This window comes from Xiphophorus maculatus, chromosome 4 (genome assembly GCF_002775205.1).
Source record: "Xiphophorus maculatus strain JP 163 A chromosome 4, X_maculatus-5.0-male, whole genome shotgun sequence".
NCBI classification, from domain to species: domain Eukaryota; kingdom Metazoa; phylum Chordata; class Actinopteri; order Cyprinodontiformes; family Poeciliidae; genus Xiphophorus; species Xiphophorus maculatus.
Genome location: NC_036446.1, coordinates 23,545,947 through 23,564,229, shown reverse-complemented (window position 1 = coordinate 23,564,229; position 18,283 = coordinate 23,545,947). Strand labels below are relative to the sequence as shown.

The 18,283-nt window shown below is 39.4% G+C and overlaps 2 protein-coding genes across 3 annotated transcripts; one reads left to right on the top strand and one right to left on the bottom strand.

Annotated features, from left to right (window-relative positions):
* Positions 1–2,302: 2,302 nt before the first annotated feature.
* Positions 2,303–11,948, bottom strand: ccdc81 (coiled-coil domain containing 81). Its single transcript, XM_023332384.1, is given in 11 exon segments — positions 2,303–2,744; positions 3,052–3,177; positions 3,262–3,320; positions 3,322–3,378; positions 3,477–3,587; positions 3,841–3,919; positions 4,008–4,177; positions 5,153–5,248; positions 6,332–6,530; positions 8,756–8,864; positions 11,870–11,948. Coding segments are annotated over 11 exon segments (1,221 nt in total). The 5' UTR covers positions 11,946–11,948; the 3' UTR covers positions 2,303–2,605.
* Positions 11,949–12,393: 445 nt separating this feature from the next.
* LOC111608367 (interleukin-1 receptor type 2-like) lies at positions 12,394–17,922 on the top strand. 2 transcript variants are annotated; one of them, XM_023332167.1, is made up of 8 exons: positions 12,394–12,475; positions 14,299–14,551; positions 16,128–16,314; positions 16,480–16,624; positions 17,104–17,163; positions 17,245–17,368; positions 17,498–17,643; positions 17,788–17,922. In XM_023332167.1, exons 1-8 carry the CDS (start codon positions 12,433–12,435, stop codon positions 17,907–17,909), a joined length of 1,080 nt encoding a protein of 359 aa, XP_023187935.1. In that variant the 5' UTR covers positions 12,394–12,432; the 3' UTR covers positions 17,910–17,922. The 2 variants fall into 2 exon arrangements, with proteins under 2 accessions (XP_023187935.1, XP_023187934.1); XM_023332166.1 differs by having other exon boundaries at positions 17,498–17,652.
* Positions 17,923–18,283: the final 361 nt, after the last annotated feature.

Below are 18,283 nucleotides of genomic sequence, written 5' to 3'. Positions count from 1 at the left end.
CCTGTTCTTGGAAACAGAAAGCAGCGAGACATCCAAACATGGAAAGCCTGAAAGAAAGAGAGAAACTGAGAACTGTGTCCATATTTCACTAAATGAACTATGATCCGCTTTGAACCAAAGAGAACACATTTTATGGTGTTGGAACAATGACATACATCTTAGCCTCTCCTAACCGTAAGCAGACATTCTGTGGTAAAATGTGGTATGATTAAGCAAAAAATAGAACAACATTTAGAAACCAAGTGACAGTCTGTGTTGCACTGGCTCACAAATTTGTGAAGGATGAAATAACAGCCCTTTTCCACAAGTATGCACAAGTTGATAAAATATCTTTGTCAGGTTTTACTCAAAACATGTGGAAATACCCCAAAGTATCCTGTCTTCCGACCAAATCCCTTTGCAGCAGATTTAATTAGTGTTGGGTTATCCCTGATTACAATTACATTCAATGACATTTTAGCAATAAGTTTGCAACCTGTCAAAGTTTGCAGTAGCACTCAAATGTCTGCGTACCCAAAGTCTTACCTTTGACCAGGAATTAATTGCTTTGAACAATCTTGTCAAATTGTCTCAGGCATGTTAAACAGACCGTTTAACACATCTAGTGAACGTCTATAGCATTATTGCTCTAATTTTCCAAGTTATTAGAGAAGGCATACATTACTGATTGTGTACTTGAGTTAGCCAGCAAAACAGTTTTCATTGGTTGTCTCTGCAATCAATACAGAGTAAAATGAATATGTATCAGTGAATCAACAATTGTTTGACTCACTGGCAGTGCTGGCTTTTGTTCCTGGTTCATAAAGTAGTAGATGATAAAGTAAACATAACGTTTATAACATTAAAACATAATAACTCAAACTTTAAAAATTAATTCAGTTTTCTTGTTGTGATATGAAACATCATGAAATGTGTATTTGAAATTAAAATAGAAAAAAAACTATTTAAAGCAGGTTGTTCGCACGGGGAATCAAACAGGCTAGAGCCGCCCCTGCTTAAGCTAACAATTAATCACACTGACACTTTTGAAGCAATACATTAACTGGTTTAAATAAAGCTCTGAGAATCTGTGGTTGCTATTTTTTTTTTTTTTTTTTTGCTGCAGCACTTTTACCAGTATGTGCAGTCTGTCTGGTTGAAGTCTCCTCCCTAAGGCGTTACTTGAAACGGTTTTTGTATTAGTGCACAGTTTGTGACTTTTCACTGAGCGATTACAGGATAGTGTGGGATGCAGGTGTGGCATTGGGGTTCAGCTTTAGATATTACTGAATTTCTATTTGTGATCCTAGAGACAGTGTAGACAGCTTTCAAAAAGGATTCCCAAATATAAAAAGGGCAATGTAGCTGGGAGCCCGAAGTAATTAGTTAATGTAAAACTCTAATATAACGTGAACCCAAATACATAGATGAAAATGGAGACGACAAAATGACAACAGCAAGAACCTTACCCAAGTTACACATGTTGAAACTTACTGTTGTAGTAGATATTTTCTAATGGTGGGTCTCGTGTAAGGGGCATAAATAGGCAGGAATCTTAGTAAGTTTATGAGATGCCTGTAATCATCACTTTAGAGATGATTACAAGCATAAACAGAATATTTAATTCCAGAATATATCAAAATAGTTACTGAGGAGAGTCTTTCCTAAATCAGTTTTTTTTTAATTCAATATTATGGACTAATGTTTGTATTTATTTAAAAAAAAAAAGCACATCCTGAAGTGAAACAGAATGGCAGATAAAGCCGGGGAGTTTGGGGGAAAAAATGTCTTTGCTGGCTGTTATTATCTGTAATCTCTGTTATTTGATCATGTTTTTCACTGCCATGTACAAAGCCTGGACATGTAGAGCACACAGTGGTTTTGTTGAGATGCCGTTTTGATTTACCATTTCCCATCTTTTTAGTCAAAAGAAAAATCCCCACGCTTTGTAGGATGGAAAGTGATCTTTCACACAGGGTTTCTGCAGGCTCACTTTTGTTGTGGTTTCTGAGGAACTCCTAGGTGGTCCCAGGAGATTTAAGAGTATCATTTAGAAAAGCTTCCAAGTAGGATAAATACTGCAAAGCAGGGGGTGTTGCACTCATTCCCAGTAACTGCAGCAGAAAATGTGTAGTAATCCTGTTCCAGTTGCAGCTGGTTAAATTAGGGGACACTGAGGGATACTTTTTTTCAAGAATTTCCTAAGTACTAATTAAGCTTCATTTAAACTCTGCAGTGTAAGTAAGGGTATTTCCATTCCACTTTAAATCTTTCTAACTACAAGTCGCCTGTTTTGAACAGATTCTCTCTGAGAAAGCTCGTATCATCGCAGATTTGCTTCTTTAATTTAATGATAATAAAGGCACAGCAATGAAATGAAGCTCACAATCATCAAATCCTATTTAAAACTTATTCTGTAGAAACACTTATTATGGATCTCTGAAAAAAGTTTCCAGAGTTTAAAACGACTAAAAAAAAAATAAAACACACAGAGCAGCTGCGAATTGCGCATTATAATTGTGAAAGAGTGATCAAGAACAATTAAAATAGTGTATATTTCATTGGGCTGCAATGCAGCAGCGACTTGTTCAATTTGTTAGCGTTTTCCTCGTAACGTCATTCTGCTTCAGATCATAAACTGTGAACCTGAGGGGCAACACGAGTCCTTCCATATGTTGGTTTCTCCGCAGTTGGTGGTCCTCCTTTTACACCTCCAACAGCGTTGGCATCCTTTGAGCTTGTCTACCAGCAGTTTTCCAGCAGATCTGTAATCAGGGAGGCATAGAAGGCAGAGAAGGGGAACATGTTTGGAAACGAATGAAATTATATTTTGAAAGAAAAAAAAAGATATGGAAAAGCGATTTACAATCCTTCCACGGAAGACGTAGAGTCTAAGCTCAGGAATCACCTGCATCCTTCCTTTCATTTCCCGTGGTTTTATCGTGCGCTGTTGAATACCTGTCTAATTTATCGCTTTATTTCCACAAATTTCAGTAAAACAAATTAAATTGAGGAACCCAGATTCATATTTCTATCTGCTTCAGGAAGTTTGAGTGTCTTTCAACAACACACCTCAGGAAGCGCCTCTCCTCTTCCTCTCGCTTGTGTTTGAGCTCAACACTTCGACTCCAGTCGTCCTCCAGTGATTTTCGGAAGGCATGCTTCTTTTCGAAATGATTGGTGTTGTCCTGCATTAACCTGTCCGGAGGGTGGGGGAGCACATTTTTGATGCACACTTTTTTTCCTTGCATGTCTTTCTGGGATCAAATTTTATGTCCTCACTCCATCTTAGTGTGTTTTAGCATTTCCTTTTCTTTTTCCAGCTGTAGTTAGAAAAAGAAAAAAGTGTAGTTGGATCTCCTCCCTCTGAGTGGCAACACTGAAGTTCGCCTGAAAGAGCTGTAAGAGTACAAAACACGGGTGTAAAAGAGAAGTTCTGATGAATACCCAGGCCCTTAAAAAAAGAATCAATAGCTAAAAATCAAAAGGGAAGTAACCTTTTGTGCTCTCTTTCAGTTCTCTGCCCTCCTAATTGCTGTTTCGCAGCGATTTAGTCTTGGTTTGTCAGGCGGACACTCGGGACACGATGTGAACATCTTGCCCTCCACCTAAAAGGCAATCAACACGAAACATTTTAGTTGCAAATGCTTCATAAATTTATGTTGAGCTATGTTTGAGGAGGTTGTGGATGAACATTGGTAAGGCTCATTTAAAAAAAGACTATATTCACCGTTAATGTTAACCATTAACCTCAATTTACTTGCTATTATCACTTCCAGAAACAGGGAGGGCACAAAGACAAGTCTTTCCAAGTAAATGAAAGAAATACTAATAATCAGAGATGGCTTTCTGTTTCCTAGCCTGAGCGTCCAGAGCCTTCCTGTAATGCTCGGTTTTCTCCAGTTTCTTCTGGAGCCGCTGAGCCCTCTGCAAAGCTATCCTGAAATTAAAACATATGGACAAACACACGCACACCCGCTGCAAAACACATAAAATCCAGATATCTGACTTGTTGCTCAGTAACTCACTCCTCCATCAGCTGCATCTGGTCAAGTCGCTCTGTAAGAAGGCGGTACTGCTGGTCCTGAGCCACGAGTTGCTGTCTCCTTTCCATCTGGCTCCGTAGATCACGCCTGTAACGATGCTGCCGTATCCTCTTCGGGGGAGTGACTGGTCGAGCCGGGAAGACGAATGATCTCTAAGCACAACCCGGAGGAGACACGGCAATAAAAAAAAAAAAAACGTCATATTTTCCTTACGTTAGTCTTGTGCAAATTCTCCTGACGTGAACAAGAAATATCTGAAGGATTCTGTTGTGTGTTCTCAAAGAACGCCGATGCATTTGCACTGGCATGGAATGAGAACTTCCTGCACTGCAGATCCTCCAGTGAAAAGTCAGTATTCAGTACCAGTAAGACCAGTTCACCGTTAAAGCCCACATGTGATCAGTTAAAGTAGTCCAATAGAGAAACATGCAGTAATCCTATATGTCAGCGTTCCTCTCATCAGTGGGCAGGATTTTGGTAATGTCTGATTTTGATCATTGTTTTATCGGTGAGAATGAGGCAAAAAATTGTAACGATAACAAATTAATTTCATGCCAAGCAGTCCGGAGGAGTCTGCGACGTGGACATAAAGTTCACTTAAGTTTTCAAGCAAAGACTTGGAAGAGCTTCGTTTCAAGCACAGAACCAGGAGGAACTCAGCAACTACAGCATGTGAGGATGAGTCATGGATTAGACATAGAAACCGGAATAAATCAGATAAATATGACTTCAAAAGGTTATATTTAACCCGTTAAGTTAAATATAACTTAAAAGGTCTTCAGAGGTCAGTGAACTACAGGCTCAAGAGGGAATGCTGCTGTGCTTGCTTGTCATGTTTTTCATCCCACAGTTCATTCAGACGCATCTAAGCTTCCTGCTAAAACAAACCAAACTGACTCCAGTAAAGTAAAACTGATCTCTGTTGTGATCAAAACATTAAACTGACGCATGTGACAATAAGTCGCTGAACTGCAAATAGATGAGCAATCAAAAACACCTTAAGAAATTCCCACGAACCGACTCACTGGTGCAAACTGCTCTCCTACCGCAGTAACCACAGTTGCCATCACGCTGTACAATAAAAAGGATGTGTAAAGGTTGTTGGTTTTATGTTTACTTCTACTCACAGGACAGTTGAAACAGGAGCTCTTCTCCCGCCTTGACATGTGCAAGTTGAACGCAGCCACCTTCTTTGCCTGCTCACGCCGCTCAGTTAGCTTTGCCTGAAGACAAACACACTTTCAATAAACATGTTGACGATCATTATTAGCAGTTTTTTTCACTTTTACATAAATCAGCGTAATTAAACGTACTCTTTTGGATGCAGAAATGTAATTTATTGTAGTCGTTTCATTTAACACAGAGGTCATCTTACCAATACTGGGATTGTCCCAGTTTTGAGAAAAGCATTAGTTCTGGCACCTTTGAAATGGGTGCCATAATGTCGATGGCCATTCATCTCCATACTGGCATACATGGCTGACAAAGTGACTTGTTTTTCACAGAAACGGGGAACCTACAAATTTAATTTCAGCAGTTTGTTACTATTTGTGACTATTGTTGTGGGGATCAGATCTCATCTTCACTGAAACAGTGAGGTAAGGTGACGTCAATAAATCACACAACATGTGCTGCTTTGTTCAGCTGTGTCTCAGCCAATGGAGTAAAGTAAACCACTATAATACATTGTTATTTACAGAGTATCCTTTCTTAATTTGTAAACAGAGATTTGCAAGAGGGGTTCATTTCCTCTAGTTCAGTATTAGATCCATGGCTGGAGTTACCCTCATTACTGACCTTTCGTTGGAATTTTTTTGTTTCTGGAATCGGAAAATGTCATTATTGGCAGAATTTCTTCCTGGTAAATCACCACCACAGGATCTAGCAGCTTGTAGACGTGTCCTTTTCTGGGTAAACCAGTCCTCTGTTTCCTGGTAATTTCTTTTGTGTTTATTGGCCCGGCCTCAATCTGAGAACTCCTGTCATCAAGCAAAAACTCCCTAATTTTGCCAGTAAAGTTTGCTTTTCCATGAAACAATTCACCCTGATACGTGGAGAAGATTTTCCAGAAAGAAATTCAAAAATATTAAAAAGAATGAGGTAATCAAGATGAATAAATACTTATGGCACTAAAGCCCCAGTTGTTTTTCAACTAAAGGAAGAAATTTTAGGAAACGTAGGGGATTTTAGTCATATTCACATTTTTCAGACTTGCACAGCACAGCTTTACCTCACATGTAGCCTTTTGTAATTAATACTCTAAATACAAATAAACTGGTGTGTTCTGGCTGTACACTGGCACACACTAGCTCTTGCTCCATCTCCTGCTCATCTCTCAGTTGTTCTTTAAGCAGTAAAAGGTTTCCACAAGCTTTCTCCTCTGCGTCTCGTTGCTCTCGTCTGTTCTCTAGAACATTCCTCAGAGTCCGCTGCATGCACAAGTAGCACAGCTTGTACGGAGAGAGCTGGAGAGTTAGGTTTCTTGGAAGCACAGAGCAACAGTAGCTGTATTCTTAGCCTGGCAAGTATTGTGCCAAAAATGCCCAACAGGACTTGAACCTCTCACAGTCAGCATACTCTATGTTACATAATATGTTGGGTGTGTGTGACAGAATGAATCCACAGTTGGTTGCTTCAGTGGAATCTTGTCAGAATGATTCAACAAAAAATATAAGTCCAACAATAAGTATGCAAACATCCTCACTGATGTTTATATTTGGTCTGGTCATAACTTAGAACAAAGGGACAATATTGACATATGAGTTGCAGTAACAGTCATGTTGTCACGCTAAACAATGCTTGATATTCCCCACAGATCAACTTTAGATGTAACAATAGTAAGTCAGTGATGGGTGTGGCTGTTTGAACGATTCAATCTCACAACCAAAGCTTTCCCCACATTGACGGAAGATTTAGTAGAAAACTGCTGACAGTCACACAGTGTGAACCTTGCTCTTAGTGACACTGGTCACCATCTTAAATCACAGCTACTCCCTCCACTCATTCTATGAAAAATGTATTTTTGCACTGGGAGTGGTTATAACATGTCAAGAATTTCAAGAAGTGTTCCCTGCTCAAACCACCACATTCAGCGAACCGCAGAGCCCACGCTCTCCTCCTGACCTCTAATCTCTATAAAAAACGTCAACGTGGCTGCAAGCAACAGAACTAAGTGGTGGGGGAGGACTGCTCTGTAATGCAGAAGCATTAGCTGCTTGGAAATTGCAGCTACAGGGAGGAGCTACGCCTTGAACGCGGAGTTAGGTCCACCCGGGCATTTTGCACAGCTGAATGGTTGCCACGGGAGATTAAAGGATTTCTCAATCATGCATGGAAGAATCATAGCAACACTCCAGGTCTGTTTTTGATTAGAGAATGTGGGAATGAGAGTAGAAGCAGACTGCTTCACACATCAGAAAGACCAACACGATGTTTGAAATAAAAGAAAAGACAAAACGTTTCTCAACCTCAACACATTTCTATCAATAGCATTAAACATATTAAAGAGGAGTTGAGGGTGTTAACCCGTCTTGGATGCGGGATTGTCAGAATTTGGGTTGGTTGGGTATGTAGCTGGAGTGGGTGGTGGTTCTCCCTGGGCGGTGAAAGTGATGTATGTTTGTTTGTAGGTTTAAGAGTGCGGTTGGAGCCATTAGCCCACCTCCTGTCAGGAGATGCTTGGCAGGTGAGTTGATGTCATACTGGTGATTGTTGAGGGGTCCTGTGTGGTTGTGGGCCTCGCTGGCATCTGCTCTGTTGCCTTCGCACAAGGCCTTTCTGTATTATGTTATGCGGTGTGGGATTTGAGTGTGATTAATAGCGCTAAGTCCTTCTTCCCCGCTCTGATTGATTGTTTCTGACCAAGCGGTGTATTTCTACAGATGACAATAGGACCATAGGGAGAAGGCGGAGGAACTCATTTTTTTTCACAGATTGTCTGTGTCATGTTATTCTGTCATGACACAGTGACAATTTTAAGAAATATGTAAAACACCTAATTTTATAACAGTTCACTACTCCAGCCACATAGAGACATTTTATAGCACATTCAAGGTCCGGGAAGGAGCTCCGTCCCCATGGCGGCGCTGGGTCCACCAAGGTGTTTTGCACAACTGAATGGTTGCCACGGGGAAATAAAGTATTTCTCAAACATGCATGAAAGACTCAAGGCAACACTCCTGGTATTTTTTTATTTGTTTTGTGATGAGGGAATAACATTCTAACATGATGTAAAGCCCAAATAAAGTCAATTTTACACAAGACTTCAAGGTTTGAAACTGTTTCATGTTCTCTCAGGTGAACCATGGAGAGGTTTCGGTGTTTGCTTACAGTACATGTGCACTTCAAATTGTGTTTCTTTCCTGAAACGCACGAAAAGACAGAGCATGATTCTGAGAGTTTCCTGGATTTACCTTCAGACATTCCTAGATGAACTCACTGTTCTTGTGTTAACATTTGTTCCAAAGATCGCTTTCATGTACCAGCTGCATTATAAAGGCTTCAGATGTGCTTGTCCAAGCAGACGCCTGAAGTGAAAAGAGGTGTGAACAGAGGAGGATCTGTCCGTTCTACATCATTTATGGCGTCTGAAGCTGTTAAAGAGGCAGTGACATTAATCTGAGACCCCCATGAAGCTCTCAGCTCTCCCTAATTAACCTGCTTATTCGGAGTGTTGAAAACTGACCCGCCGTATGAAGTCTGTGTGTGTTTTCATCCACGTGTGTGTTGACTACCTGCTTGTGGGCTCCGCAGGGGGGATTGGATTCAGTTTCTCAGTCAGGCCGACAGCTTTCATCTGCAGTGACTGATTGGATTTAGACTCTCTTTGCTGGGGAACCTCTGCAAAGAAACACAACACTGAGTGGCTTCACTGCTTTAAGGCTCTGCTAACTATCTTGGTTTCACAATGGAAGCTATTAATTATGTTGTTCTAACAACTGAATCTAAGCCGCGACGTGGGAACATCTTGGGGGACATGTACGAGTTGTGGACTGAAGCTAAAGTCAGAGCCATCACATAACTGTTGTCTCTGAACCATAAGCATCATAAGCAACTTTAAAAACATGATCAGCAGTTCAATGTCTTTTTTGATGAAAGTATAATTAGGATTGAATTTGAAAATCTCTAGAAGAATGAAAGGTTACAGAACAGGACTTACTCAAGGTCCAGTGTGAAGTTTCCACAGTCGCTGGTGATTTGAGGAGACATTCAAACCTCTGCGTTTTATCAAGTCCGAACTCAACTTGGCAAGAAGAAGAGCTGGTCAAGTGAGTGCATGCATCCAACAGTGACTTACTTTTCTATATACAGTACAGACCAAAAGTTTGGACACACAACTGTGTGTCCAAACTTTTGGTCTGTACTGTATATTTTTGTGTTCAAATGTATTTTTATTAGTCTGATGTACTATGTAAATATTCAATGAAACTGGATTTTAGGTTTTCTTTTACTATAAGCTATGAACTTTAAAATGACCCAGAATTACAACTCCAAATACACCTCTTATTATTTATAATTTCTTACACTGAATAACTGAAATATTTTGTGTGATAAATCTAATTGATTTTAGATGTATCTATTGGTCATATTGAAATACAGCTTAATCCTTTACAATAATCAGCTTGAGGTTCTCACTGAAAACTAAAAAAATGTTGTTCTGATTGTAATTCAAAGTACTAAAAAAAAACTATGACAGACTACCAGCTTCCCTGAAACGCTGAAGCGATGTTGTCACTGCCGGTAAAACAAATGTATCAGTAAATTGAAGCAAGAGTGCAGGAAATTCTATGACCAAAGGGCAAATGAAGATAAGATCATGAACTATTGATTTTACTGCCTGTCTGGAGTGAATTGGTTAATAAATGACATTACAAAAAAACAGATCTGTTTGCTTTCTGTTTCTTAAATCACAATGAAGCTATTTTCCATCCATCCATCCATCTCTCATCCTCACCGTGTGGATCAGGCCTCTTTAAACTGTCTGAGGAAAGTTGAGAGGAAGGAAAAAAGTGTAGCAGAAAAAAATTGCTACACATACACTGTTTTGATGGAGTTGTGCTGAAAGTAGCTCTGGGTTCCCACAGGTGCGCTTTACATTTCAAAGTTTCATTCTCTTTTAGGATGCATTCATACCAGCTCCATTCAGTCTGCTTTAATCAACTTCATAGTTCGTTTGCCTAGAAAGTCCGGTTCGCTTGGTGAGATGTGAATGCGTAATTGATCTCTGATGCGGACCAAAAAAGTGAACTCCGCTCTGCGGAGGAGGACAGGTTTATTTTTTTAAAGGGCGCAATGTGAAAACGAACCGCACCAACTGAAAGGGAAACAAACGTTACATTTATTATATTTTGGCATCTGAACTAAGTTCACCTTTATTTCAAAATCCGTGACTCTTTGACTTGTTGAATAAGGATTGGAGTATCATAAAACACACAAATTCTTGAAAGCACATTTTGTGAGCTTTGATATCTTTAGCGTGTAATAAAAAAAATGGACACAGTTCAAGAACCACAACGTATTATTTGGTTTTGATATCGACTCTGGTGCAGGCAACAATTAAAAAGGCAGATGTCAAGATTATTTTTACAGGATTGAAATGTTCAGCGAAGTTCTGTGTGTCTCTCGGACACTGAAGGGAGAGGCGAACAACCCGGCAGTGTTCAACATTCCAGCTATTAGAGGAGTCGAGAATCTGAGAGGAGGTTTGTAGCTGATCTGAGCCTGACCGTTCTCGTGTTTTTCCTCTGATATTGTCGACAGCTGGTGGATTTGTTGGAGGTTGGACAGGCAGGTGATCAGCCGATAGACAAGTGTGAATTCGACCAGGGCAGGAGCGCAGCATGAGGAGCATCCAGGAGAACAAGCTCTTCTTCGAAAAAAGAGACCAAGGAGGCGACCACAAGCCACAACTTGATCTATCAGGAAGAGGATGAACGGTTTTTTGAGTAGAGAAACAAAGAGCTAATGCCAGGATGAGTCAAGCATAACATAGGAAAAAAAAAAACGATGCCAGATTATGTCTTGGTGGGAGTGAGATCTGGTGATCAGGCTGAGCTGGTTCCTCTATAAAACGTCTATCTTATGAAAAACAAGCAGTTTTCAAAAGATTTCATCCATGAAAGAAAAACAACAACCAGGTCTGATGAGTGCCACGCCAGAAAAAACAATCACAAATTCTTTTAAAAAGAACCTACAGTATGTGATAACATGAAACGAGCTACAGATAGAGAACCTAGAACCCATCTGTCATAAAAAAAATAATAATAATAGCACAACCAGTTATTATGTACAGTGGTTATTACTTTTTCACAGAGAAGTTTAGTTTGAGACTTTCTTCTCTTAAGATATGAAATAACATAATTTCTTTTGTATTTCCTCTTTTCTTGGCCAATATTAACATTTCTCTGAATGATACCAACATTAATACAAAAGCAACAACAGAACAAAGTTGTAAAGAAGAACCTAATTTCTCTGTACACAGATACTGATGTAGAGTTACTGCAGATTAATTATTCCTCTTGAGCAATATCTCCCAGCTCCAGTTATCCCGCATGTCGAGGTTTCCCTAAGTTTGCTTACATGACCCTAATTGCTCAATTATTTTCTTGGCTCTTTTCTGCAAAGGCATCTTTAAAGACAAGTGAATTTGTAATAGAGAAACATTTAAAACCCCCGATGTTCATCTGACATCGTATATAGAATGATACTTCCGTTCATTAAAAATCTGGAAGGAAAAAAAAAAGGTCGTCACATCTCCTCGTTTTTCTGTACAACCAGCGCCGAGCCACCTAAACTGTGAAAAGACAATGAATAACCACGTAGCGTTATTGGAAGAAAAAATATACCGTTTTTCGACAACTGCGCCAGACTCCGCAACATCCGCGTGTCCCGTTCGGACACCTGCAGCAGGATGTTGCTCATCTCATCAAGCCTCAGACCTGCAGAAGCTTTAGAAAGAGTCCAGATGCGCCTTTGAAGACGACAGGCGCGGAGACGCACTTGGAGGACAGAGTTGCACGAATCATGCAAAGAAAAGAAAATCAGAGATCCGGGCTCTTGATTTCTGTTAGAGTTACGGCAAACTGCAACTTAAGCCTAAAGGGAAACCAAAAATGTTCAGGAACATGCGTCATATTTTTTACTTTTTTTTTTTTTTGAATAGGCAGACAAATTCAATAGAAAGACGTGGGGGAATGATGATATTAGTGATGAACAGAAAGCTTTACCAAGCGTGTGGCGTACACAATTAAAGAAACAAAAGCAAAAGCAGTGAACATTCAACGCAGTTGTGGACTGCCTGACGACTTGATCTGTTAGTAGCTGACAGACCAAGAAGGGGGAGGTTTTCCAGGGAAAAGTGACTTCACGCATCAAAGTCATTCACACGTCGGAGTCAATCCAGATCACAATGGAGATGAACGTTCTACTGATGCTCCTTCCTTTCCTGACAGGTAATGTAATTTTTATTCTTTACACTACTTGTTAACCTGTGTTGGATGCATTATTACGTCTCTCTCTCTCTCTCTCTCTCTCTCTCTCTCTCTCTCTCTCTCTCTCTCTCTCTCTATATATATATATATATATATATATATATATATATATATATATATATATATATATATAGATATATAAATATCTATATATAGTTATAGATAGATAGATATATATAGATATCTATCTATCTATATCTATAGATAGATAGATAGATAGTTAGTTAGTTAGTTAGTTAGTTAGTTAGTTAGTTAGTTAGTTAGTACTGGACATTTAAAATACTTAAGGTGAGCTCTGTCTAAACTGTTGAGTACTCTTTATGTACCCCCTCGTACGTGTGACACAAAAGAAACTTAGACCTCCAGTTTGGCCTAATTCAAGATTGAACATCGGAGAATCGGAGCCACGCTAGGAAATAAAAAAAATAATAAAATCACAATCACCGTCAGACGTAGCGCTCACCTGATGTATTTTAAATGTCCAGTACTCTGGTCAACGGCTGCTGTTTGGAATGTGTTATATAATTTATTTTTTTATTTTTTTTCAAAAATAAAATTAACTATCTGTTATTCATTTGTTCTGTCTAGTAAAATGTAAATAATTATGGAGCCAGTATTGTTCATACCGCGATAATAAATTTAAAGTTTTTTTATTTATTTTACCAACATCTGGTAATTATTACTGGTAATTTTACCAGTACTCTTGTCAACAACTGTTGATCTTTCTTCTGATTGGTCGTCATATTAATGCTTAGGACTGGACCAGAGCCAAATTCTTACTCCAATCTGATAATCCGTGGAGGAAGCAACAGATTAGGATGGTGGCAAGGGAGGTCTTTCAACCTCAAAGACTTGAGGCTCATTGTAAAAGATAAGGATCACGATTTCTTCATGCTGAGCAACAAGCCTGTTCATGCGTTTAAATGTCGTGAGAATTGAGCAAGCAACAAGAAACGTTTCACCTAATTGTCAACATGAAAATTGCGCCACCCGAAGATTAAGTAATTCAAGTTCTGCAATGTCTAAATCGTGTTTACTTAAATGTCAGGCAATATATTTATATTTATATGTTCTGCACTGACTGCCAAAAATCCTTTTAGTCAAATATGAACAAGACTTGTTCTTGGAAAATATGACCCCTTAACTATGCAGTGTCTCGTGTTGTCATGTGCTAGTGATTCACAACGGAGGCGCCATGTAAATATCTGTCATGTTCCGCGTTTTTCTGTGTTTATTTTGAGTTTCCTGTGTCTCTGAGTCTCCGTGTTGTCCTGTCTCCCTTTGATTACTTTCTCGTTCCCTAATTACCTCCTGTGTATTTAGTCTCACCTGTGTCTCTGTGTTTTGTCGGGTCCTCGTCGTTTGTCACGTCATTTCTGTCTGCCAAGTATATTTCTGTTGCTACCAGTGTGAGCCCTGGCTTCTGCTCAGCCGTGCCGCCAGAACTTTGTGGACTGTTTGGAGCATGACTTATTATTAAAGTCTACTATTCATCTTACCTGGGTCTACAGCGTCTGCCTCACCACCTCTCACCACCAATTCATGACAATATTTGCTTTAAGATGTTTTTGCTATCTTCAATAATGTTTAATGAGACAGCACAGTTATCGCTGCACTATCAGAACCACATAAAAACTTTCCTCTTCTGTTTTTGAGTTTGTCTCTGAACCGCTAACGGATTACAGGCTGCAGCTGCTAAAGAGTGTGCCGTTTTCAAACAAACTTATATTGCCTACAACCAAGTCCAACCAATAAATCAGCTAAAATCTGACTCCCTGTTGCAGGTGTATTTTCACTGAGACCTAAAACAATATACACCAAGACAGGGGAGATGGTGGTGCTGCGCTGCCCTCAGAAACATGATTCTGACACAACTATCCTGTGGACCAACCAGACGAGACAGGGGATGGATGTGACCAGCATCCTGTCAACACAGTCAGCTGTTTTGAGTCAAATGGACATGCTTCTACACGGACACATCCTTGTGATACTCAGCGCCTCTTTGAGCCACCAGGGAAATTACTCATGTTCAGCGAGGTAAGATGAAACACTCAAGACCTTCAAAATGACATTTCTATCTGAATACTAGCATACATCATCAATTACATGTGGGCTGAATTCCAGAAATAAGAATTCCAGAAATCAGTGTGTCATCTGGATGCCTGATCAGATTAGCCCCGGAAGTTAAATCCTTACGTCTTCTACAAAACTGTTCCTTACACATCTGTTGGGTAGGACCTCTGTTCTGAAAGAGTGCTGAAATAGGTGTGAAGCATTATTCAGTTCAGATTGGAGTCAAGGCAGCCTCTACATTTGTCTTGTGGAACATCCTGTTCAACAGTATGATCAGAGTTGTTCATAAAATCTGTCAGTGGTTTCAGTAGTATCTGCTGAGCTGCTACATCTGAACATAAGTCTGTTATTAAGCCTGGAAACATAATATCCACATATTTAATTTCACTTTCAGTTTTAGACTCATTTATCATCTGAACAGGCAATTCAAAGCTGTATTTCACCCCTCTTCAGATGATCATTTTATGGCATAATCCAATAACTCTGTTACCTTCAGTAGTTGTAGAAATAAAATAAAAAAAACTAAGAAAAAAGAGCTATATCTATCTAATATGACTCAAAGGAAATTGTACTTCCAGATCTTAATGCCTTGAAATTGGGCCTCTGTCGCTTTAAAACTGTCTGAAACTCCTCCTTCAGGAATTCCTCATTCCTCTGTTAACCTTTTACAATTTTTGTTAGTGTTGCTCTGGGAAGTAGCTCATATAATGAGCTCAGCAGATGCACAGTTCCACCAGGTGTTTGCTAATTGCTGCTGACTAGTCTGAAGGAGCTGAGTGTTGGAGTCCTGGGGGAGGGATGATCTGTGAGGTGGAAGGTTGGAAACTGCAACTTTAAGGAGGAGCTGTGCCTCAAAGCTCAGTGCTAGGTCCAACCAGACGTTTTACACAGCTGAATGGTCGCCATGGGAGATAAAAGGATTTCTCAAACGTCCATGAAAGAATCAAGCTATGTTTTAGACAAGCATAACATGATATGTAGCTCAAAAAAGTTGATTTTTACACAATACTGCCCTGCTAAGTCTTATTGGACTATATTTTTAACAGTCAGTAAAACTGTATTGTTTGCATTGTGATGAACTTAAGGCTTTTTATTATTTTTATATCTGTGCTTTTCAGACAAAATATTCTTATATATAATTGTTATTATCTTTTTTGATGGGAGAAGCTTGTTAATTTCTCTATATTGCACTGTTTATTGTATTTGTATTGATGTACCCTGAGGGACTACAGATAAAAACGAGCCTTTATGGCAAACTCTGGCATATCATGTGTTGGGCATTGTCCCTTAGAAATAAATAAACATCAACAAGTGTTCATGCTGCACTTGAAAATAAGGAGAAAAAAGGCTGAATTAATTATATAATCTCTTAAAAACCCAAATAAAATATGTTTGTAGTTGCAATGTGACAAAAAGTGGAAAAGTTCACCTATACGTTTGCAAGGCACTGCAGTCAGGCTTTTCATACACCAGCCATCCTTGTTTTAATTACAGATGCTAAGTGAAAGCTCTCTTGTCACGTTGCTTAATGTTTTGACAGGAATGCCAGCAGAAGGTTCTGGTTCAGCCTGATTGTGTACGAACCCCAGTCCAGAGAGTATGAAGAGAGGAATCGTTATTCCACAACATGCTACACACAGGAGTCCTGCACACTGTATTGTCCTACGGCGAACATCCCCGCTCATGATACTCCTAATATCACAGGCAGAGGAATCACGTGGCACAAGGTATTTGAAAGCAGAGTGGAATCAGTGTGGAAAGGGTCAGCCTGAGAAGGTTGCATGATTTTCTTTCCTTTTCTTCTGAAAGCTTTATTTCAAGGTATTACAATGTGGCGATATCTTTCCACGTTTAAAGATTCACTGCTTCTGAACATGTCTTCCATCTGGCAGGAGGGCGAGACAGTGTCAACACCACACGACTTCCCGAGTGCAGTGGAAAGAGACGGTGGCATCTACAAGTGCATCAGATCTTTCTTGTACGACGGTCAAATTTATAACATGAGCTTCTCAGTAATGCTGGAAATCCAGAAAAGCAGTAAGGACAACACACTTTGATGTACAGTACAGACCAAAAGTTTGGACACACCTTCTAATTCAATGGGTTTTCTTTATTTTCATGACTATTTATAAGGCAAGAAATCCCACTTATTAACCTGACAGGGCAACACCTATGAAGTGAAAACCATTTCAGGTGACGACCTCTTGAAGCTCATCAAGAAAATGCAGAGTGTGTGCAAAGCAGTAATCACAGCAAAACGTTGCTACTTTGAAGAAACTAGAATATAAGGGGTATTTTCAGTTGTTTTACACTTTTTTGTTTAGTGCATATTTCCACATGTGTTATTCATAGTTTTGATGCCTTCGGTGTGAATCTACAATGTCAATAGTCATGAAAATAAAGGAAACTCACTGAATTAAAAGGTGTGTCCAAACTTTTGGTCTGTACTGTATATCTATGCTCTTTATATTTTAAACTATTTTAAACAGAAACCTTTTTTTTTTTTGGTTGCATAGAATATGGAAAATCCGAGATCATCTCGCCACATCAAAATGACGTGTTCCACATAGACTTAGGTGAGTTCTTGTCTGGTTTCATTCTAAGACTGCGTCTCAAAGCTGAATCAATAATTTATGTTTTTTCAACTCTGTTCTTAGGATCAACATTAGTGATAGAATGTAAAGCTGTTGCGTACTCCGACTATGACGTGGTGTTTTGGCTAAGTGAGAATTCATTTGTCGATACGGATGAGAGCCTACCCGTTTTCTACAATTATTCAAGGTGAAACTTTTTCTACATATTGTCTGACCAAGCTTGTAAAATAAACACAACACAGTCAGCATTTCGCCCACATCTAGTAGAGCTAATACGTTTGCTTCTTTTCTTTCCATTCTGTTTTGCTCCTTTTAGTACCAAATATATAGATGAAGTAAATATGACAGCCTCGTTAGTCTTCAAAGACGTGTCAGAGGAGGACCTGTTGAAGAAATACACGTGTAAACTGGAGTCTGACCACCAACAGTCAAGCTTTATCACCATCTCTCTGGCTGAAAAACGTACGCCAGGTGAATATTTACAGGATGAGATTAACCTTTAATAAACCACCATTAAACTGAAGTCATAATCTGCTGATTTATAACATTTAAATCTTCGACGTAACTTATCTTAATTACTACATATTATGTTAAATTTTCCTACAGCTCATCTGGTCTCGTTCTTCCCAGTCTTCTGCACTTTGGCCGTCGTTGCTGTTGTTGTGATCATGGTGTTGTTACTGGCGTTCCATGTGAAAAGGTCCAAATATTCCAGTTGCAGAGTATAAAAGCATCTGTGGAGCTCCGGATCAGTTAATCATAGCTTTGGCAAAGTAAGGTTAACATGTTCAGCACCAAGACAAAACCTCGGTGAGGCTGTGACTGTCAGTTTCTAGAGACTAAAGTCTGGAGGAGTTCATGTTTTCAAGTACTTGCTTCCACCTCACACTGCAAGCAGATAATGCGGCACATTTAGCAGTGTTTTTTATGCTTGGTTTCCCCCTAGTGGAGATCAATCGTAAGCGCAAGTTTCATTTTACACATACGAATCACACAGATGATTCCTAAGAGGCCAATTAAGCAAAAATAGGCTACGTAGTGTATTAAACATTCTTCCACTGGCTTCACAACTAATTTTCTGCTAGGATAGAAGAAAACAAAC

Bases quoted from the DNA above. Each gene is read 5' to 3' on its own strand.
- LOC111608367 (XM_023332166.1), top strand. From the start codon at position 12,433: ATGGAGATGAACGTTCTACTGATGCTCCTTCCTTTCCTGACAG. The intron at 16,315-16,479 runs GTATTTGAAAGC...TCCATCTGGCAG, and splicing joins GAGGAATCACGTGGCACAAG to GAGGGCGAGACAGTGTCAAC. The intron at 17,369-17,497 runs GTGAAACTTTTT...TGCTCCTTTTAG, and splicing joins GTTTTCTACAATTATTCAAG to TACCAAATATATAGATGAAG.